A 24,884-nucleotide genomic window follows, 5' to 3' on the forward strand; every position below is an offset into this window, starting at 1 on the left:
ATGTCCGTATCTGTTGATTGCACTGACTTATAATCTTAACCTTTTAACACCGATAAGGGACCGTTGATGTTCATCTACATTTACGTTACTACTCCGCAACTCACTCTTAAGTGCTTGGCAGGCGGTTCATCGACCCTCTTTCACACTATGACCCTACGTTTATACTCTCTAAATGCGCACAGGTGAAACGAAAACTCAAATATAACTGTGCGACCCTTGATTTCTCTTATTTTTTTACAATAATCACTTCTCCCTATGTAGGTGGGTGTCAACAAAGTATTATCACATTTGGTGGAGAAGTTTGCAGACTGAAATTTCTTGAAAACATCTCGCCCCAGAGGAAAATGTATGTTTTAATGATTTCCACTCCAACTCGCACGTCATATCCGCGATATTCCTCTCTATTTTGCGATAATACAAAACGAGCTGCCTTTCTTAGAACTTTTTCGGTCTCCTCCATCAATCCCATGTGGTAACGTTTCCATATCGCACAGAACTACTCTACCAGAGGATAGACAAGTGCACCGTAGCAGACCTGTGGCATCTTCTAAGTGGCAGATGGCAGAAAAAAAGAAATATTTTTACGTGATTTTTCCTTTACTTATACTGTGAGAGGCTAACGGCCTTGCCTCAGTGGTAACACCTGTTCCCGTCAGATCACCGAAGTTAAGCGCTCTGCTGGTCCAGCACTTACATGGGTGACCATTCGGTCCGCCGAGCGCTGTTGGCAAGCGGGGTGCACTCAGCCCTTGTGAGGCAAACTGAGGAGCTACTTGATTGATAAGTAGCGCCTCCGGTCTTGGAAACTGACATACGGCCGGGAGAGCGGTGTGCTGACCACATGCCTCTCGATATCCACATGCAGTGACGCCTGTGGGCTGAGGATGACACGGCGGCCGATCGGTACCTTTTGGCCTTCATGGCCTGTTCGAGAGGAGTATACTGTGAGACCTTCCTTCTTGTGATTCTAGATTATCACGAAGTACCCTATAGGTTTTGAGGAGAAAGTTTACGAGTATCAAAAGATGTGACATAATTGATTGTATCTCTTTGTTTGCATTGACTTAGATGCTTAATTTTTTACACCCCCAATGGACTGTAGACATTAGTACCTGACATAAATTTCAACTTGAAAATTCTACCCATCTTCACACGTGGACAGGCAGATGGACTGAAGTATGGTAGGACTCGCACACAGATGCATCTGTACATACTTAATTATGTATACAGACATTTCATGTGTAGATTTTAATGTCTGAGTTTGCTACTATGAAGATAGATGACTTAAATGGATGTACCTTTTGATTGCAGTTGCTTAGGAACTTAAGTTTTTCCCAACACTAAGCAACTGTAGGCGATAGTATTAGATGGACATTTCAACTTGGTTCGTCTACCCGTTCCTGAGACAAAGGGGTCTTAAAGACAAAGGCGTCTTAACAGATCGACACACAGATGAGCACAAACGGGATCCGATAATGATTCCATTTCCAGCGTCTTTGGTACGGAATTATAAAAATGAAATAAATGTCGAACTGTTCCTTCAAAAGGCGCATATGGGGAAGGAGTATAAGGCCACAATGAGGTTGGCTGGTGATTGTATCTTGCACAACGATTTGCAGGTCAGTGTGTCCATGCAACACTATACCGCCCAACATCGTAACACCTGGACAACAAAAACGATCATGTTACTATAAGATATTACGTTGTTTCTGTATTTGGTGCTGAAGATTACTGGCGATCAGTCAGTTATGAGGGTAATTGCTACGATGTTTCCACATACACTCCTGGAAATTGAAATAAGAACACCGTGAATTCATTGTCCCAGGAAGGGGAAACTTTATTGACACATTCCTGGGGTCAGATACATCACATGATCACACTGACAGAACCACAGGCACATAGACACAGGCAACAGAGCATGCACAATGTCGGAACTAGTAAAGTGTATATCCACCTTTCGCAGCAATGCACGCTGCTATTCTCCCATGGAGACGATCGTAGAGGTGCTGGATGTAGTCGTGTGGAACGGCTAGCCATGCCATTTCCTCCTGGCGCCTCAGTTGGACCAGCGTTCGTGTTGGACGTGCAGACCGCGTGAGACGACGCTTCATCCAGTCCCAAACATGCTCAATGGGGGACAGATCCGGAGATCTTGCTGGCCAGGGTAGTTGACTTACACCTTCTAGAGCACGTTGGGTGGCACGGGATACATGCGGACGTGCATTGTCCTGTTGGAACAGCAAGTTCCCTTGCCGGTCTAGGAATGGTAGAACGATGGGTTCGATGACGGTTTGGATGTACCGTGCACTATTCAGTGTCCCCTCGTCGATCACCAGAGGTGTACGGCCAGTGTAGGAGATCGCTCCCCACACCATGATGCCGGGTGTTGGCCCTGTGTGCCTCGGTCGTATGCAGTCCTGATTGTGGCGCTCACCTGCACGGCGCCAAACACGCATACGACCATCATTGGCACCAAGGCAGAAGCGACGCTCATCGCTGAAGACGACACGTCTCCATTCGTCCCTCCATTCACGCCTGTCGCGACACCACTGGAGGCGGGCTGCACGATGTTGGGGCGTGAGCGGAAGACGACCTAACGGTGTGCGGGACCGTAGCCCAGCTCCATGGAGACGGTTGCGAATGGTCCTCGCCGATACCCCAGGAACAACAGTGTCTCTAATTTGCTGGGAAGTGGCGGTGCGGTCCCCTACGGCACTGCGTAGGATCCTACGGTCTTGGCGTGCATCCGTGCGTCGCTGCGGTCCGGTCCCAGGTCGACGGGGACGTGCACCTTTCGCCGACCACTGGCGACAACATCGATGTACTGTGGAGACCTCACGCCCCACGTGTTGAGCAATTCGGCGGTTCGTCCACCCGGCCTCCCGCATGCCCACTATACGCCCTCGCTCAAAGTCCGTCAACTGCACATACGGTTCACGTCCACGCTGTCGCGGCATGCTACCAGTGTTAAAGACTGCGATGGAGCTCCGTATGCCACGGCAAACTGGCTGACACTGATGGCGGCGGTGCACAAATGCTGCGAAGCTAGCGCCATTCGACGGCCAACACCGCGGTTCCTGGTGTGTCCGCCTTACCGTGCGTGTGATCATTGCTTGTACAGCCCTCTCGCAGTGTCCGGAGCAAGTATGGTGGGTCTGACACACCGGTGTCAATGTGTTCTTTTTTCCATTTCCAGGAGTGTAATTTCTGCAAGAGGTGGTGTACGTGAATCTTTCTTTTAGACGAGACTGAATTCGCACACACGAAAACGAATTGAGGTATGTATAAGTTACGTATATAAGGCACTGGGGGACGCAGAAAACAGTGCAGTCCTTGTCGTAGTGCAGAAACGGACCGATTTACCTGTTGTCCAAAAGTCCATGATCATTGGATTTTAGTGGCGGAACCATTTCCGAAATAGCTAACTCTGTAAGCTGTACACGCGCCGCTGTTGTTAAAGTATACCCCGCATGAAAAAACGGCTCTATCCAAAACGGGGGTCGAGGCACATGTGGTGCACCATAGGTCATAGAAACACGGCTGAACGATGGCTGAGGTGATGGATTTAAGTGCGCCGGTTATCCATTGAACCCCTTTATGCGTACGCATGGACCAGTCAAATTAACGTGCAGCTCACAGATGCCAGAAGGCAGAGCTAGCAGCGGAGCGTGTGTAAAGAACGTCTGTGGATGCAGTAAACAGTGCAGTCGTTGTCGTAATGCGAAATCGAAGCGACTTATCTCTTGTCCAAACGGGCCTGATTGCTGGCTTCCGAGCCAAAGGTGAAAGTATTTCACAAGTGGCTATGTTTGTAAATTGGTTGCATGCTGTGGTGGTTAAAATATACTGTGCATGGCAAAATGGTGCTAGCCAAAACTGGCAGCGAGGCAGCTGTGGTGCACCATAGGCCATAGATGTCAGGGGTTAACGACAGATGCAGAAATATGCACAGGCGAATAGAAGTGCAACTATTGTGAAACTGACCGCCCAGGTGAACTAAAAGGCTACCTGCAGTGTCTCCTCAAAGGCTGTTCAGCAGATGTTACTGCATATGAGACTCGGCAGCAGACACCTGATTCATGCACCGATGCTGAATGTTGTTAATCGGTGACTAAGGCTGGAATTTGCACGCCTGTACTGGAGCTGGCGCCATGTGACCTTCGCGGATGAATCACTTTTTATGCCGCATCAGACAGATGGCCGTTAGCCTGTATGGCGTGAAATTTCTGAAAGCAAGCAACTCACAATTGCCAGAGAGGTTGAGTGGGGGAAGGGGAGGCTTTCGTGGCATACCCTGGATGATCTCGTCATTCTAGGACGCACGATGGATCAACACAATTATGCATCTATCCTTGGGACCATGTACACGTCTACATGAGCCGCGCGGGATTAGCCCAGCGTTCTTAGGCGCTGCAGTCATGGACTGTGCGGCTGGTCCCGGCGGCGGTTCGAGTCCTCCCTCGGGCATAGGTGTATGTTTTTGTCCTTAGGATAATTTAGGTTAAGTAGTGTGTCCATTTAGGCAGTGATGACCTTAGCAGTTAAGTCCCATAAGATTTCACACACATTTGAACATTTTTCGTCTACATGAAGTTTGTTTTTCCTCATTACGATGGCATCTATCAGCAGGACAATGCAACATGTCATACAGCTTGTAAAGTACGCGCGTGTTTCGAAGTGCACCACGACAAGTTTACCGCATTCACCAACAGAATCCCCAAATTTAGGCCTGATCGAGAATCTGTGGGACAAACTCAATCGGGCTGTTTGTGCAATGAATCCTCAACCATTAAACCTGTAGTAATTGGTTTAGCATATCTTTACAGCCCTGTCGGTAACTTTCCGATCCGCGTTGAGTTTCTTCCTGCACACCTTGCAGCAGTCCGCTCTGAACAAGGTAATTTTTCAGTTTTTCAGCCTTTTTACAGTTGGTCACATCAGAGTGGCTGGACAGTGTATATTCTTTAAATGTGCAGATAGTTATTTTCAGTCTTACCATTCTGGGATGTGTAGCATTCACGAAAACTTCATTACCTCAATAACACTTTTCACAGTTCAGTAGTGGTACAAAGCTCCTGGTATCATTCCACTGCAGGAAACATGCATGCACTTACCTGTTCATCTGCAGTCAAACATCATGTCTTTGATACAGCTGGATGAGGAGTAATGAAATGCATTGTGTATAAAATATCATCTTTATTACAATTTGCCTGAGCGTGACTAACAATTGTAAATCTTAGTGGGTACAGACATGGGCAAAGCTCCAAAGTTTCCATTTTAAGTACTGACTCCTGAGGGAGCCACATTACAGGTAATCCACCACGAGACACGGCCACCTCCAGTGGATGCCACCTCGGGGCTTGGTGTGGTGTGGTGTGTGGTGCTGGCAGGTGCGGGCAGCGCTGCTCTGCGTCTCACACAAACTCGCCCTGCTCGCCTGGAGCGCGCTCCACGATGATGCGGAAGTAGCTGTACACCACCAGCATGAAGTACACCTCCAGACCTGGAACAGTAGCACCACACGCTCCTATCGGCAAGCAATACTTATAACTTGCGCGTAGATTTTATAAAGGGCAGCACTTCGGTCATACATAATTCGGGGCAGCTAAAATGAAATGGCAACAGCAAAAATATTAAGAGCTCTGAAACGTAATATTCCTCAGAAGGAATTATTCACAACAATGAAATGTCAAAACAACTTTAGGCAAACCATAACCAAAATTTGGTAAGAGAATCCCACTGTTAGATACAGAGGAGAGAAAGATGATGACGATTATGGGTTTAAATAGAGTGAACACTTAAAGTCATCAATCTCTTATTCACCCCTGAGCAAGGAACATGTGTACCCCATTTGTCTTCTCTAGAGCAAATTTCACGTACAACTGTGAGGACGTTTTAGAAATGTTTGTGTAACATACACCTAAGGCGGGACGGGGGTACCAGCCCGGTATTTGCTTAGTGGGATGTGCGAAACCGCCTAAAATCCCCGTCCAGATTGCAGGCTCAAAAGCTACCGTTAATGAGAGAGGCGTACATGATTCGGGAGAGAATCACCTGTTCAGCGTGTGAACGCATTCAGCTATACGGGATGGTAAGTGTACAGAATTTATGGATAAAAAGCGTGCATTGTGGGTGTGTACAAAAGGTTCGAACTGTCTGCTTACATGATAGATCAAGAATTGTGTGATGAGTTGGAGGACAGAGGTTCCAGCGTTAGAGAGTCAAGAATAGTAGATAACTAGTCTAAATTTATTCAGTTATTGTCGGGAGTGCAACATCTATGAGCTTCGAGACGTACCATCAAACTTTCGGGAAAAAAATATCATCCATACAGTCAACAAGACAGCAAGGGTGATGTGTGTTACAACTAGAAAAGAAAATGGAGGGTCAGATGACGGATGTTTTTGAAAGGTAAAGAAAACACATGCAATTCTGAAGTTGTTAATGATAGTGGAAGAAAGAAAAGAAGAGTCAAAAATCTCCCACAGGATTTTTCGACCTAGAAAAGTGTATGGCAGCTACCACTATACTGAAGGGGAGGGGAGAGCTATAATAGAAAGAAAAGAACTTTCAGAAGTTGCATTTAAATTCACGGTGACAAGATATCATAGTAAACTCACCGTGAAAGGTTACCGTTGAACATAATCCCTGATAACATGGCTATCATCAGTGAAAAGGAAGAAGCATTACACGATCTGTTCAATGGAATCAACAGTCTCACCAACTCAGAATACGCATTGATAGTGAATTGAATGAAAATGAAAGTAATTAGGAGCAGCAAAAATGTGATTAGCGATAAACTTAATATCTAAATTGGGGAGTCCGTAGTAGATTATGTGAAGGAATTCTGTTACCTTGGACACAAAATTACGCGTAACGGACGAAGCAAGGAAGGTGCAGTACAAGATGTAGAATAGCACATGGAAAGAGATTTATTACTGTAAAATAATGCCCTTAATTTCATGCAGAAATTTCTGAAATTTATATGTAGAGGGCAGTGTTGTATGCTAGTTAATGACTGACTGTTTGGGTGTTGTTGTGTCGTCTTCATCATTATCATTCATAACTATTACGGTCGGAGGAAGGCAATGGAAAACCACCTCCACTAGGACCTTGCCTAGTGCGGCGGTGTGGGTCTCCCGCATCGTCCCCTATGCTCTGTCGAGGAGTATGGGACTTCATCATCACTCGTACTGAATAATTTGAGGTAACGTTAGCAACCACTAAGAGAACCATGCAAAAAAATTTCTAACCAATGACCTCTGCGTTAAACGTCGAGATTGCTACTATTGGACTCTGTCGACATGGAATGGTAGAAGGATGCAAATAAGCGACACCAAATGTTCAAATGTGTGTGAATTCCTAAGGGACCAAACCGCTGTGGTCATCGTTCCCTAGACTTGCACACTATTTACACTAACTTATGATAAGAACAACACACAAACCTATGCCCGAGGGAGGACTCGAATCTCCGGCGGGAGGGGCCGCCCAATCCGTGACAGGTAATGTTGCTCAACTTGAGACGGCTGAACTGAAGGGAATATTAATAGGCAGAGGGTTCATATGCAAATAAAAACAGTTTGTAAAAGGGTACAAAGAATCTAGGAAGTATAAAGAATAAGCAACGACCAAAGAACACAGTGCTCAGAAAAGCAAAATACGACTTACGAAATAATACACATAATCATATAATGCATCTTTAGTTAACTTGCCGTTAACAATCAACGTTCACTGAGAGGCACAAGTGACTATACAGTTTAACAACACGTTACTACGAAGCACACTAGATAGAAAACCAATAAATGAGACCCTCTGAATTCACTCAGGCTATAACATAAGAGAGCGAATTAAGATACAATAGACATACAATACCAGATCTCATCCTAAAACCAAATACCAAAAATTCCAAACCAATGCCGACACTCAACTACAAACTCTCTTCTAACTGTCGTACTCGCAAGCACTACGTAGAACTACACTGAAGAGCCAAAGAAACTGGTGCACCTGCGTATATTGTGTAGGGCACCCGCGAGCACGCAGAAGTGCCACAACACAATGTGGTGTAGATGTCTGAAGTAGTGTTGGAGGGAAATGGCACCCTGACTCCTGCGAGGCTGCCTGCAAATCCGTAAGAGTACGAGCGGATGTAGATCTCTTCCGAAAAGCACGGTGCAGGCCATCCCAGATATGCTCAATAATGTTTCTACCTGGGGAAGTGTTCCTGCCGGCTGAAGTGTTTAAACACAGAAGTGTGTTCCTGGAGTCACTCTGCAGCACTTCTGGACGTGTGGGTGTCGCATTGCGTGTTGCAATTGCCCAATTCTGGCCGGCCGGAGTGGTCGCTACAGTCTGGAACCGAGCGACCGCTACGGTCGCAATTTCGAATCCTGCCTCGGGCGTGGATGTGTGTGATGTTCTTAGGTTAGTTAGGTGTAATTAGTTCTAAGTTCTAGACGACTGATGACCTCAGAAGTTAAGTCGCAAAGTGCTCAGAGCCATTTGAACCCAATTTCGTTGGAATACGCGATGGACATGAATGCATGCAGGTGATCAGACAGGATGCTTAGTTATTTGTCACCTGTCAGAGTCGTATCTATGCGTATCAGGGGTCCCATATCACTCTACCTGCACACGCCCCCACCATTACAGAGCCTGTAGCAGCTTGAACAGTCCCCTGCCGACATGCAGGTTTCAAGGATTTATGGGATTGTCTCCATTCCCGTACCTTGTCATCTGCCCGATACAATTTAAAACGACGCTTGTCCGACCAGGTAACATGTTTCCAGTCATCAACCGTCCAGTGTCGGTGTTGACGGGCCAGGCGAGGCGTAAAGCTCTGTGTCTTGCAGCCATCAAGGGTGCACGAATGGGCCTTCGGCTCCGAAAGCTCGTATCGATGATTTTTCATTGAATGGTTCGCATGTTGACACTTATCGATGGCCCAGCATTGAATCTGCATGAGTTTACGGAAGGGTTTCACTTCTGTCACGTAGAACGATTCTCTTCAGTCGTCATTGGTCCCGTTCTTGCAGGACCTGTTCCTGGTCGCAGCGATGTCGGAGATTTGATGTATCAGCGGATTCCTGATATTGATGGTACACTCGTGAAATGGTCGTACGGGAAGATCCCCACTTCATCACTACCTCAGAGACGTTGTGTCCCAGCGTTCGTGCGCCGACTGTAACACCACGTTCAAACTCACTTAAAACGTAGCCAGCCATTGTAGCAGCAGTAACCTCTCTAACAGCTGCGCCAGACACTTGTTGTCTTACAAAGTTGTTGCTGACCGCAGCGCAGTATTCTGCCTACTTAAATATCTCTGTATTCGAATATGCATTCCTATAGCAGTTTCTTTGGCGCTTCAGTGTAATTCATCATTCTCAGCTTCGCTACAATTCTTGGATTACGAAGCCCATCACAGTTCGCTGCCCAGGCGGAACGATGCTCCTTGTTGACAACTAGTGCCTATCAATCTCGTCCGTCCGTCTAGCAAAAAAATCAAATGGCTCTGAGCACTATGGGACTCAACATCTGTGGTCATAAGTCCCCTAGAACTTAGAACTGCTTAAACCTAACTAACCTAAGGACATCACTCACATCCATGCCCAAGGCAGGATTTGAACCTGCGACCGTAGTGATCGCGCGGTTTCGGACTGAGCGCCTAGAACCGCTAGACCACCGCGGCCGGCTCCGTCAAGCAGCTTGTGTTGCTGTGCTGCCCAAAGTCCCTGCTTCATCTCTCCAGGAGGTAGTCCTCGACGTCAACGCTGATAGAAGCTAGCCAGAGAAAAATTATAAACGATGCAAACTGAATGCCAAATAGTGCTATTAGTACAGATGACACAGACCTACTAGAGGCTATGCACAATAACAGCAGTCTACAGTAACACCTATGGCTACAAAAACACAACAGAGTTGTAATTAACTATTTTCTTCAACTAGGATGTGGCAGTATTGTAAAAAGTCTGCAAAATACGTAAGCAAAACAGGAAATACAGTGTTTATATACGCATATTTATTAATTTAAAGCCCAGAATTCTAAAGGACCGCAATACTAATAATAGCTGATATATGAAAATGTAGGCCTAGCAATTCTACGACGTAAGACTAATCTAACCAGTTTTTTAACAGAGGAAGAAAGTGCATGACGGCAAGGAAAGTAAAAAAAAAGATACTAAGGAGGTAAACAGACAAACCGAAAGTAACTAATCAGGCCTGAAGTTGATGTGAGCCACAAGAGAATATTTCCACATTCCAATTGCTCTGAAGCATAAATTTAACAGGGAGAAAGATAATGAATCGCGTTAATCACTAGAAAAATATAAACGACGCTGTTAGTTGAAAATAAATGTTGTTATCGCAAATGACAAAGACCTGTAGGAGCCTAAATAAAATAATAGCAGTTTACAATCAGAACTACGCTGGTAAGGCTCTCTAAAATTCTTACAGACCGTATTTCCTATGTTATTTTACACGTCTAAGAAGTCAAAACAAATGTAGCAAAATTTAAAGTTGCGGCTGTAATTGTTATTAACCCGGTGAGGATGTGGTTGGGACAATTTGACCTTGCTCATTTTGTTTTGTTGGCAGTTCCCTGTTGCGTTGTTGCATATAGTCGAAGTCGTCAGTAGCTGTAATTATAGATCTCCCCTCCCTAATGCGTGCACGCACTCAGTCGGCTGCCATCCGTGAAAGTAGATGAACGAGGGCGAACGGTATGAGGGTAGTTTTGATCCTTACACAACCGCGAAGTAGTATTTCTGTGCCGTTTTTCAGTTACTCTTTTTTATGAATGTTTTATAATTTTTGGTGTTTTTAGTCAAAATGGGCAACGAAGAAAGGGAGGCTGAGCGTATACTTCGTTGGCTGGCGGAATTATCAGACAGTGAAAGCGATTTTACGTCACATGGTAGCGAATATGAAGATTGTGTAAGTGAGCGCAGTGGCAGTAGTTGTACTGACCAAGATGCAAGTGACAAAGAATATACCAGTAAATGAGTTACAAAATACTGCCCACAATGCTGCCTGCGTTAGCAGAATTAGACGAGCGATCGGAAAATCAGGTACGCTGTTCATTTTGTTTTGTTGCAGATGGATCCAAGTGGTGCAAATATCCACCTCAACATCAAGTTTGAGCCCGTTATGAAAAATCATCAGAGAGGTACCTGGCGTGATTTTAGTGGCAAGATTAGCAAACACAGAGCATGAATGCTGGAGTCCGTTTTGCAATGAAAATATTCTTAGTATTATCTTGAAATATACAAACTTCAGAAAGGAGAGCAGCTTGTGAAGTAGTTGCAAATCACTATTTTATGGAGGAGATGACCATCAGCGAGCCTAAGGCTTATATAAGCTTGTTGTACGTTGCAGGATTTTACCGATCTAGGAGGCAGAACACCGTTGACGTTAGGGCTTTAAATGGCACAGGAATTGAAATATTTCGGCTGATAACGACACAGCAACGTTTTCATTCTATTCAAAGTTGTCTTCGTTTTGACGACAAATACACACGTGAAGAAAGAAAACAGCTGAACAACTTAGCATGAGTACCTCAGATATTTGACAGATTGATAGAAAACTGCAAGAACGCCTTTGTACTAGGAGAACATACAACCATAGATGAAAGGCTGCTTGCATTCAGAGGCAAATTTAGACAATACATTTCACCAAAACCGGCTAAATATGTCATAAAAATATTTGACTTGTTCGACTCAAAGAATTTCTACGTCTTTAGCCTCGAAATATATGCTGGAAAACAGCCAAGGAGACAGTTTCCACTGAGAAATAAAACATTTGCTGTGGTGAATCAGCTGGTGCAACCCATTTCAAAAACAAGCCTTAATGTGACTTTTGAAAATTGGCTTACTAGCTATGAACTAATGTCATATCGGCTGAAATAACTGAAAGAACGACAGTGCGTAAGAACAAGAGGCAAATCACTCCTAATTTTGCAGAGCTCGTGGTAGAGAAATCTACACATCTAAGTTCGGTTACGAAAAGGATATTACACTTGTTTCTCATATGCCAAAGAAAAAAAAAGTTATTTTGCTCATATCTAGTCTTCAGTGCTCAAATTGATGAACTGACAAGACATAAAAAGAAACCAAAGATATACATGTTTTACAGTTCTATGGAAGGTGGAGTTGACGTTGCAGATGAGCTGTCAGCGACTTATGATGTAAGCCGCAACTCAAAAAGATGGCCTCAGACTGTCTTCTAGGTAATGCTGAATATGGCCAGCATAAATCCTGCTATTTTTCAGTGATCAAATAACAATAAAAACCAAAAGCGTCTTTATTACATTAAAACATCAGGCCCTATGTTCTTTAGTGAACAGCTGAGTGCCCGACAAGAAATACCTCAACTTCTAAGCATTTTGCGTAAGAGAATCACAGAATTTAATGGAGAATATTCACATGAATCGACTGACGGAGTCCAAGGTGTACCAAAAAGATGTCAAGAACGTCCATGTGCTGGAAATTGTAAGACAACTCATGTTAGTGAAGATCGTCATAAGTACATTTATCAAGAACGCATTGTTCCATTCTGTCAAAAACGTGATGTGGCAAGAGATGATTAACAGCTTATTTCAAAAGTTTATTGTTCATTTTGTGCTGGAAGAAGATTTATCTCGTAAATACTTGGCAAAAAATCCGTACTACTGATGAGAATGTACTGTTTTGCAGATTTTAAAAAATACGCGTCGTTAAGGGCGGTTAAAAGATTATTTTGCAGACTTCATGTAAAAATTAAGTAGTAAATCATTTATACGCTTAATGGTGTTTATTTCTATGAAAACCCTTAAATTAGCAAATAATTCATAAATTTAATTCCTACGTTTTGTCAAAAATTGACAATAAATACATAAAAATATAAATGAAAAACAGGGTCAATGTGACCCTCCACATCCTCGATGTACCCTTTTTGCACCACATCCTCGTCCTGTTAAACATGTAGCATGCTTACTTAATCCGAGCAGCAGCATTTGGGGACATTATAGACCGCTAACATAAAACAAGGACGACCAATGTCGGTAGAAGTAAAATGTGTGACAATGTTGGAATCGATTGTTCGGCGCATGTTTTAAAGTGATATTAACCTCTGCAACATACAGATATGTCGATGTGTTCTAAAACTTAGCAGGTCGCAACCGTAAATGACGTTAGAGATTCTGTATACCCTCGCTCCTAATACAGCTGAAATATATGCTTAATATCAAGGGCCCAAGTACAATGTCCAAGTTCGAACTTCCAGCAACAGTAGTTCCAACAAAATGGCTGTTAATATTACAAAGTATGGTACCCCAATACAGCAATGTGATAACATAACAGAGCTGGTTTGCAGAAATGAAAACAGCAACGTCATAATACAGGGGAAACAGACTAAATAATGCAATTACAGCAACAATTGTGGAGGTATTGCCATTAATTGTGTAATTATGTAATAGGCGTATTTAAACTGTTTTAGCATGTAATTATCTGAACTGTTTCTTATTTAAATTGTTTTGTTAATTAAATTGCATTGTGTATTATTGAGAAAGAGCGGGAAACCGCGCATAGATACATTTTGAGAAAGAGCGGGAAACAGCGCGCAGTAATACATCTGTAATGGTAGCAGGGATTGTCTGCACCAAAAACCATTGTTGGCGGCGAGACCGCACTTTTGTAGCATTGAGCGTTGGAAGCGAGCAGTTGCGAGTAAGATGTGAGACGAGGCAGTCGTAGCTAGCGAGACATGAGAGGAGGTCGCTGTAAGCGAGGTATGAATTAACACTTTGAAAGAAGCGGTGTGCTCGCCATCCACTCGCTATATGTAGCGCAATGCTAGTTGTTAAGAATTTTTGTAAAGAACTATACCCCTTGTAATTGTTTGTCAAGATCGTTCTCAGAATATAGTTAACTTCTACCAGATTAAGTGCATTAAGAATTTTCTATCCCAAAATCATTCACGTAAATGCTTTACGGAATTTATTGTTATCTTAAAAGAAAAGTCTAAACTGAGCTTCAGCTTTTATCAAATCTAAATTAACTTCAACTTAAAGAATTCCAGTCACAAAGTATTATGAAACTCCACCAGCAGCTTATAATTATGTTAAAGAGAAGTAAGTATATTCATTCCACAGTTTGCTGTAGCAGTCAGATGGCGATCCAGTATAAATAATTAAAGGTAAGAATCAGTCTTAATAATTTCAGGTAACGACTGAGGGCCACGGCGACAACACATTTTTTGTTTCGTCGTAATAATCAGCAGGTAGTCTTGACAGAGCAGCAGTTAAAAGATTTTAAGAGACGCAGCGTTCAGTCAGCAAGCAAACGTACATCCAATATTAGACGGGAAGGTTTCACTTGTTGAAGTGATGTAATTGGTTGAAATGGTTCAAATTGCTCTGAGCACTATGGGACTTAACATCTTAGGTCATCAGTCCCCTAGAACTTAGAACTACTTAAACCTAACTAACCTAAGGACATCACACACAACCATGCCCGAGGCAGGATTCGAACCTGCGACCGTATCAGTCCCGCGGTTCCGGACTGCAGCGCCTAGAACCACAAGGCCACTGTGGCCGGCTGATGTAATTATATTATATAAAAAAGAGTACTGGAAAAGAAAGATACAAGTCATCAAGTCCATTCCTAAAGATTCTTGCAAACTTGGCAGAAATACTTACAAGACGGCCCAAGCTATGTGCGCAAACATTAAATATTCCCACAGCTAAATTTTTTGTTTAACTCATTAAAACACCTTTTTATCGTAATATAAACAAAATCGTTACGCAAATTTTATTTCGTACGCCTTGCAGACACAAAGAGCCACTATTTTACTCATAACACCTAACACGAACTTCGTATGACCGCCCTTCATTGCAATAAATGCTAAGCAAATGCCACAACACATATTAAAGTGATGGTATTCTCTGTTAATATAGATGTGTAGATGTTTTAAAATTTAGTGGATCACAGACGGAAATTACGTTACAGATACTACCAAACCATGATGCTGCCTCAGCTGAAATATACACTTAAAATCAAGCCCTCAACAACATCGCTTATGTTCGGATGTACAAGGCCCAAAGTTTAAAGAATATGGCACTAAACATTACGGAGGATGGTACCCTAACATTGCAGTGTGACAGCATAACAGTGCCAATTTGCAGAGACGAAGATATCGACGTCTTAATACGCGGACAATAATGTGGTTACAGCAGGTATTCCGGTGAGACATTATCAATAATTGCCGAAGTGACGTAATTTCATTCCATAACAGAGTAGTTGAGAAGAAAGATATAACACAATAAGTGTATAATTAAACAGTCTTGCACGGGAGTCAAACGCACGGTCAATTCTGCAATGTTTTCTATCATGGTAATACTATGTTCCTTAGCCATGGAGGATGTAAAAAGTTTGCTGCAGTCACACGTATCGATACTTTATAAAAAGCGATTGGTAGAGTGGAGCTCTTCATAAATATTGATACATTGTGTTAAATACACTCAAACAGTCTTGGTAAGGGGTCAAAAGACACAATACATCCTGTTCTCAGTTATAAGAGTCTTCTGTATCCTTTATTTGGATTCTAAATGTGGTGGTATTCTGTCCCAATACAGACGAGCTACAAGTAAAGTTCCGGCGAAAAAAAAAACATAGCAATCGTTTGGAAAGTTTAAAAGTTATGGAATGACAGCTTGTAACGGAAATCTGGAAGCGCTCCATTCCAATTGTGAGCCTCTCTGCACAAAGAAAAACTTGTCAATGAATGTGAGATGTTCCATAACCATTAAATGTTATTATTCTGTTCGTTTTAAGCTCTGGAAAGGGTTGTTCTTTTGTTAGGTGCACATCATCTAGACCAGCGCATTTATTTACATTGTAACCATTCTTTGTAAGCAGATCCAGGTTGGAACAGAGCTTTATAAACCTATTTTTCAAGTGTCTTTTAATGTAATAACATGCATCATTCCATCATTTTCGGCTAGGACTTCATCATATGACCATTTACCAGAGTCGTTTACAGTAAATACAGATATTTTACATTAACCATTCACAGCCAGATCTCGCCATACACTGTGTTTAAATCAACATGTAAGTGGAGCACCATTTACCAGTGTTGTTTATAGTAAATACAGATATTTTACATTAACCATTCACAGCCAGATCTCGCCATACACTGTGTTTAAATCAACATGTAAGTTGTGCCTGTACATCTGCCACAGCTTCTAATTTTACCCGTTTATTTTACGTTCTTCCTTTACGGCAGTTGTCTTCGCCCTATACTTCTGTTTGCGATTTTTGGGCTTTGATCTCCTCCATTTCAACATTTTTTCTCGTACACATAACCCAGTAACTCCATTTAAAGTTATTAATTCTATAATGGGGAATGGATTAAGGCTATGTGATATGTTTACACTGCTTCTTATGATTTGTAGGTTAACACTGTGTGTGGGTATCAGTCCCAATTCGGTGATATCTATGTTTGTCGTTATTGTGCAGAACAATAGCCTTGATTGAGACAAGTGTGTTTCCTCTGCTTTAATATAACACATCCGTGAATGCTTAGCTTGCCTTTGCTGGAGTCAATGTTAAGAACGTCTATGTAATTTACAAGTAGATAATTAGACCAGAAATCTGACAGAGGATAATTTATAAGCTTTTCTCTGTCTTGAGTGGCAGCAAAGGTTATCTGTACACAAGTGAATTTTGAGATATTCTTATTACCCAGTAAACAAACAGTAAACATTCGTGAACACCACACAGCAACTGTTCTGCAACTTATTAGTTAGCTGACAAAACATGGACGTGATAGGCACAGAACACAGTGGAGCACATTGTTCATACTGTTAGAGTCTAAAGTCTAATACACTTAAACACACTTGCACAGGATCTAACAAGTGACCCATTGTGCAGTTGTATATTGTAGCCTCCACTGTGGTAATACCATGCTCCTTAATCAAATAAGACTCAAATGTTTGTAGTAGTCCCATGTCTGGGCACATTATAAAATCTGTAAAGTAGGTACTAGTAACTGTGTTTATTCTCGTACTTGTGACTTGACACAGAAATGTGTAATGTATCTTTAATTGAAGATTATCCGCGTTACGCAATCTATTCCAGCTGTTTTACCGTTTGCCACTATCACATTGCTCTTTCTCTGGTAGCCACCATTCATGTAGAAGTTGTAGTTTGATCTAAGGTAGTCGCACATCCCCAGTTTATTAAACATTCCAGCGAAATCTTTCGTTATGTCCAAATCCAAAAGGTAATACTCGTCTACATTAAGCTCCTGTAGTATTCCAGACAGATTTTCCATCAGAGTACGCATTAACGGCTGCTAGTTCCACTTTGTATGGTTTACTCATAGGACGTTTATATTTCCTCGAAGTGGTCTCCAGTGCTTCCTTGCCGATTTTTTCCAGTATTCAACTGAAAGTCACACTGACGCTCCCATGTAGGAGAAATGGTAGCTCAGTCTTGAGACCATGTCTCACAATGAAGAACTTGAAAAAATTACTATGTAGATAACAGTTAATTGATCAAAACACCTCCTTCAGTAACATTACAGACTGCCTCGTCTATAATTGTGTCTGACAACCCACTTCGTCAGAGTTTTTAACAACGATTATGTTACCGCAGAACGGTCCCATATTGAGTGTAAGCACACTTTAATTTTTCATTTTAAGAAGCGTGCCATGGTTGGTGCAGTTTAATCTGCTCCGTACCAGTAACAAGACCGTCCATGTTCTCGAGGAATAACCACTAACCAAAATATTGTCTGTTGGTCTCTTCTTCCTCAATAATAATGAAGAGATGTTTAGCACATTGGAGGAAGACATGTTACTACCTGTACTTTCCACTAGCACAGAAGCCTTCTCTTACACTCTAAGGAACTCCTCATCAAGTGATCTTCTGCTCATTCCTGCAAACTTTGCCTGTACTTATAGTCTAAATGTAAACATCTAACTAAATTGCACTGCTGTGTTAGTCTCTGGGCCAACATTTTCAAATGTGAGCATTATTAGTACTGGGCTACATTAAATAGAATTTTGGACACTAATTTGACAAGTACGTACAAATTAACTCACAATTTATTTTACAATGCTGATGTATTTTCGGCAATATTGTGGCAATCCACCGTTTTGAGTCTCACAGCGTTTTTTAATATATGTCTCAATCAGGTCCTGCATGTTTAGTATAAAACTTGACAATTTGGTACACTGCCTACATATTTCACAGACTTAGTATTTTTCAACATCGTAGATGTGGAAAAAATTAACGACTCTCGTGCGTTTTTTAATTGTGCAACTATCTACTGGTGGCAGTAAAAAGTTGCAGTAGAAAATCGAACTCTAATCGATTTTCCAGTGCAGCTATCAGATGGTGGAAGTAAGGAATCGTTTTCTCCAGTGCAGCCATCTGCTGGTGACCGGAGCAAGCAGGTTGTGGAAGTGAACCTGGCTTTTTTTTCGTTTCCATAGTTTTTGGGATTGTATTTAAGGCAAAACTCATTTTCAGTACATAAGAATTCCTATTTCATTATCTGACTGATCTGGGCAGTCTTCCTTAAACAAATTTTTGGGAGTCACTATTGCAGACATAACCGCAGAGCAGAAATACGAGGTGCATGGGAGCGCAGGAATACAGGTGTGCAGGACATGGAAAAGGCAGTGTCCGCTGCAAAATTTGTACAAGTGCAAGGTGCAGTGGGTGGGGATGCTGATGTCAGTGAAATATGACATGAGGGCGTACGTGTGAATTGCAGCAGGGAGGAGGGGAGAGGGCACTCTGGGTGGAGGGTGCTTCAGGCAAAATTTGTGGCAGTGCAGTGGAGAGTGAGAAGCCCTCACCTTGAATTTTGCACATGGAAGGGTAGAGTGATATATGGAATGACCTTGGAGATACGGAAGTGGTGATGATGACACCAGCAAAACATAACATACAAAACTGCATAAGAGTTCCTGGAATGTCCTCTGCATTGGGGTAAAAAATGGCTTGTTCGCTCCTTGCCCTCCTACTGTGATACTCTGAACACTTCCTGTACTCTGCTTGTAACCTCAGTGTTTCACACCAAGTAAAACTGAACATGCCCTGGCAGTGGTGAGGAAGACAAATTTATGGCAAAGATTCTATTTGATTTCCTTCGTCTTTATTTGTCGAAAATGAATCCTCTGCGTTTTGGAATTATTATACCCAACAAGAGCGGAATTCGAAATGTAGGCATGCTCAATAAATTTTAAGGTTAATTATATGTAGTACAATACCGAAATTTAGAAACTTGCTCTTGCATGTAGTTTATTTTGACTGTATTATTCACCTATGTCAGCCTTCTTCTAAACGCTTCCATACTACGCCATGAAATTTCGGTGTGGTTTGTTCCACTCAATCAGTCTGAATTTTGATGTTTAAAAGATTGTTATCTTTGTTTCTTGTAGTCTGTATATTCACATTCTTTGTTTATTTAGAGTTATTCAGCACTGAGGTTTCTCTCCTGCCCAGCAGTCTATGATTTAACGACATCCAGTGACTAAGTTCATGTACTCTGTAAGCATTAAATTTTGGTTCTTTCATCTGTAATTTTATTCCTAACTTGTACTTTTCTTTCACTTCCTGGTGTAAGTTAAGAAGTAGAAATCTACTAAGTCTTGTATACACTTCAAATTATTAGTTTTATTTTTTAACTCGGGTTTATGCACATTATAGCTCATTTCATTCAGTTTTTCAATTTAATTATATTTCTCTGGGAATAATGACATGTGATTTTACACTAGCGAAGACGGGAATATTCGGCAGGTGCTGTAGAACAAATTAAACGTAGAAGATGCTGAACTCCTCATGTGATAATTTTCACTTTTATATCATCCCTTCATCGTCCTTTCTTTCTCAGTGATTCAAGACTGCTTCAGATTTGGAGCACAACATGGACTCTCCAACTTCTTAAAAATCGATTCCTTTCCGATCTTCTATGGCTATCCATACTTCAGTGTTCTTCACCGAGACACATTTCTAGTTTCTGTTGATATCTTTAAACCTAAGGAGACTTGGCGTCTGCATATGTGAAATTAATACATATCTTTTCTCCAAGATTGCTTTTAACATTTTTTCAAAGTCATGGTTTTTTTCAGTTTTTGGTTTTTTATCTGACTAATTTATTTATAGAAGGTTCTGAACCCTTGGATAACTTTGTCTGTTATTTTGTACGTTTCTTGCATACGGTATGGGAGTATATGTTTTATTAATCATTGCCTCTCACCTGCTCTTCAAGTTTATGCTCTGTCCTCTGTAATTAATCTTATTTTTCTACAAATACCAACTACCATGCAATATTTCGTATTTATAATATCATTTACCACTGTAAGAATGGGAGCTCAAATGTAGGAACGTTTTTCCTAAAATTTTTAGAAATTTCGGCTCATTTCTCATCACTGCGTTCATATCTGCATCTGAGTAAACTACGGAAGATTTATGAAAAGTGTAACAAGTAAAGAGATGGGAGGGGAAAAATACCAGCTTGTCAAAAAACACTTCACCCAGAAAAGGCAACTTCTTGTATTTAACAAGCCAGTCTAAGAAAAGCAGGGACAAATTCGATCGGTATTACTTTGAGATTTCATATCATGAAATTCCAAAGAGCTTCATGTCACTCAAGTGATTGTGTCTCAAAGTAAATTCAACAAAATACGCTATGAAGCAGCGACTGCTACAGCAGTGGAGCAAACATTTCACTTAACAAATGTTCTGGCATAATAAATCAAGCATCAGGAAACAGACAATGAGCAGCTATAAAAACAATGTGAAATATAACTCTTTTTACAAATCAGAAGAACATAAATAGAGATTATATAGCATTAGCCAGAGATTAGAAACAAATCTGCAAAAATGGAATTACGTGGAAAGAGAGTTCCGCCTGTACCAGTGAACGTACCTTGTGATAATTCAGGCTAGTTCTATAAACGACTCACCGTAGACAGCAGTAACAAAATTTACGTGAATCCTGAGTATAAAATAAATTGCACATAACTGTCACATCGTTCCCCCATGAACCAGGGACCTTTCCGTTGGTGGAGACGCTTGCTTGCCTCAGCGATATAGATAGCCTAGCGTTGATGCAACCAAAATGGTGGGGTATGTGTTGAGAGGAAAGACAAACATGTGGCACCTGGAGATGGGCAGCAACCTTTTAAGTAGTAGCAGGGGCGGAAGTCCGGATGATTGACTGATCTGGCGTTGCAAAATCAAGCAGAATGGCCTTGCTGTGCTGTAACTTCGAACGGCTGAAAGCAGCGAGGGTATGCAGCTCTACTGTAAGGTTAAATAATGATAGCGTCATTTTGTGCAAAATGTTTTGGAGGTAAAACAGTGCCCCATACGACCCTCGCGGTGGGGATTATGGAGGAGGACGTCGTTATCAGGAGAAAAAAAACGGGCATTTTACGGACCGGAGCATAGAATATCAGATCCAGAATATCAGATCCCTTAGTCGGGCTGGTAGATTAGAAAATATAGAAGAGGAAATGGATAGATTAAAGTAAGATATAGTGAGTATTTGTGACGTTCGGTGGCAAGGGGAACAGGATTTCTGGTCAAGAGAACGTTGCCTATAAACAGAAAATCAAACATGATAATGAAAGATTAGGTTTAAAAAAGGATAAAAATGGAATGTGGATAAGCTACTTTGGGCAGTATAGTGAATGCATTATTACAACCAAGACAAACTCGAAGTCCACAACCACACAGTAGTATAAGTTTATAAGCCAACTAGCTCCGCAGATGAAGAGATTGAAGAAATGTGTGATGAGATTATTCAGTTATGAGAGACAAAAATTTAATAGTCATGGGGGGGGGGGGGGGCGGAATTCGATAGTAGTAAAAAGAATAAAAGTAGAAGTAGTAGGTGAATATGGACTTGGGAAAGAAATGAATGAGAAAGCCCGCTGGTAAAATTATGCACAGAGCATAATTTAATCATAGCCAACACTTAGTGTGAGAATCATGAAAGAAGGTCTTACATGTGGAATAGACCTGTAGACGCTGGAGGATTTCGGATCGAATGTATAATGGTAAGACAGAGATTTAGGAACCACGTTTTGAATTGTAAGACACTTCCAGGGATAGATGTGGACTCTGACCACAATTTATAGGTTACGAACTGTATATAAAAACTCAAGAAACTGCAAAAAGTTAGGAATTTACGGAGATGGGACCTAGATAAACTCAAAGAACCAGAGGTTATAGAACGTTTCAGAGGGAGCATTAGGGAACGATTACAAGAATAGAGGAATAAAATACAGTAGAAGAAGAATGAGTAGCTTTGAGAGATGAAATAAGGAAGGCAGCAGAGGATCAAGTAGGTAAAAAGACGAGGACTAGTATAAATCCTTGGGTATTGTAATAGACACTGAATGTTGATGATGAAGGAGAAAATATAAAGTGCATTTAATGAAGTAGCAGAAGGGAATACTAATATCTTTTAAAAAATGACAGAAGCACAAGAGAAGAAAATGGCTAAGCACGAATGGCTAGAGAGTAGATGTAAGGATTTAAAAGCATATATTACGGGGGGTAAGGCAGACTCCACCTACAGGAAAATTAAAGTCACCTTTGGAGAAAAGAAAATAAACCGTATGAATATCTAGAATTCAGACTGAAAACCAGTCCTAAGCAAATAAGGGAAAGCAGCAAGGTGGAAGATGTATACCGAGGGTCTTTACGAGAGATACTTGAGTGCAATGTTATGGAAATGGAAGAGCACGTAGATGAAGGTGAGATGGGAGATGAGGTACTACGTGAAGAATTTGACAGAGCACTGAAAGACCTAAGTCGAAAGAAGACCCTACGAGTCGACAACATTTCGTTGGAAGTTCTGATAGCCTTGGGAGAGACAGCGATGACATAACGCATCCATATAGTGTGGAAAATGTAGGATACAGGCGAAATGCCCTCAGACTTCAAGATGAATTTAATAATTCCAATTCTAAAGAAAGCAGGTGCTGGCTGGTGTGAAAATTACCAAACTATGAGTTTAATCAGTCACGATTGCAAAATACTAACACAAACTTTACAGAAGAATGAAAAAACTGGTAAAACCGACATCGGGAAAGATCAGTTTGGAGTCCAGAGAAATGTTGGAACACGCGAGGCCATACTGACCCTAAGACTTCTCATGGAATGTAGGTTAAGGAAAGGTAAACTTAAGTTTATAGAATTTGTAGACTTAGAGAAAGATTTTGACAATGGTCACTGTAATACTCTCTTTCAAATTCTGAAGGTGGCGGGGGCAAAATACAGGGAACGAGAGGCTATTTAGAATTTGTACAGAAACCAGATGGCAGTTGTAAGAGTCGAAGTACACGAAAAGGGGAGCAGTGGCTGAGAAGGAAGCAAGACAGGGTTTACCCCGACGTTATTCAAACTGTATATCGAGCAAGCAGTAAAGGAAACAAAAGAAAACTTTGGAGTAGGAATTAAAGTTGAGGGAGAAGAAATAAAAATTTTGAGTTTCACCGATGATACTGCAATTCTGTCAGAGACACGGCACGGACAGTGTCTTGAGAGGAAGATACAAGATGAACTTCAACAAAAGCAAAACGAAGGTAAATGAATGAGTCGATGTAAATCAGGTGGTGCTGAGGAAATTAGATTATGAAATGAGACACTTAAAGTAGTAGAAGAGTTTTGAAATTTGGTCAGAAAAATAAGTGATGATGGTTGAAGTAGAGAGGATTTAAAATGTAGACTGGCAATGGCAAGAAAAACGTTTCTGAAGAAGAGAAATTTGTTAACATCGAGTATAGAGTTAAGCGTCAGGATGTCTTTCCCGAAAGTATTTTTGTGGAGTGTTACCATGTATGGAAGTGAAAAATGGATGAGATTAAGTTTAGACAAGAAGAGAATAGAAGTACCAGAAATATGTTGCTACAGAAGAATTCTGAATGTTAGTTGGGTAGATCAAGTAACTAATGACGAAATACTGATCCGAACTCGGGAGAATAGAAATTTGTGGCACAACTTGAGTAGAAGAAGAAATCGGTTGGTAGGACACATTCTGAGTCATCCAAGATTCACCAATGTAGTACTAGAGGATCGGGTGTGTGGTAAAAATGTATTATTAACAAACACGATACAAACCCGATAGACAGGAACTACACGATGCACCAGAATAACTGAGGCAGAAACAATTCTAGCCATGTATGGTAGCAAAGTTGGAACCGATAAACTTTTTAAATATAATATGAGATAAATAGAACCTAAAACAATATGACTGAATTAATTTAAATAAAACCGTGGAATAGCCGATAGCTCAAAATAACTGTTCGTACAGTCTACACAGAAAAGTGCTCACGAAATAATTCGAACACGCACCAATGGCTAATCTCACTTTTCCCATGAATTCTGAAGACTCAAACAGCCTACAGTGTTCCAAGGCCGTCTTGCACCAAATCCCAGCATTGTGCTCGTCGGGCATGTAAGCTGGCGGAATAGAGAATCAAGCACCCATTCAAAGTCACATTCAACTATGAGAAATCTCATGTGCCATATGACTGAGAGCACTTACCCTCGTGTCGCTGTTCTGCAGCAATGGTAAATGACTGAGGGCCAGCTAACGCAACGCCGTTCAACTGGCATGGTGGAGAGTGTGCAAGACCCTGATGGGATGCGAATGAGGTAGTTGCTTAGCTACACAGGCAAAGAGTTTATGCAACGCTTCCGACTTCGTATCACTCTAGTTTTTTAATTAATTTATTCGGTGGTCCGCTTTTCTGTCGAAGTAACTGAATAATACGTGTTCTCTTATTTAAACCAATATTAGTTTTTTACGTTCACGAAACAAAGTGATGCATTTCATGAACCGTTCAATGTAGCTTTTCACTGCTTCCATTAGTTTATCTCTGGATG

The 24,884-nt window shown here is 41.6% G+C and overlaps 1 protein-coding gene across 1 annotated transcript in view; it reads right to left on the bottom strand.

Moving 5' to 3' along the window:
* Nucleotides 1-5,182: 5,182 nt before the first annotated feature.
* LOC126343351 (uncharacterized) overlaps nt 5,183-24,884 on the bottom strand; it is a 107,142-nt gene continuing 87,440 nt past the window's right edge. The window contains exon 7 of the mRNA XM_050001931.1: nt 5,183-5,503. Coding sequence (XP_049857888.1) covers nt 5,415-5,503 — 89 coding nt within the window. The 3' untranslated portion in view covers nt 5,183-5,414. The remainder of the gene's footprint in view (nt 5,504-24,884) is intronic.

This window comes from Schistocerca gregaria, chromosome 1 (assembly GCF_023897955.1).
Source record: "Schistocerca gregaria isolate iqSchGreg1 chromosome 1, iqSchGreg1.2, whole genome shotgun sequence".
Classification (NCBI taxonomy): Eukaryota; Metazoa; Arthropoda; class Insecta; order Orthoptera; family Acrididae; genus Schistocerca; species Schistocerca gregaria.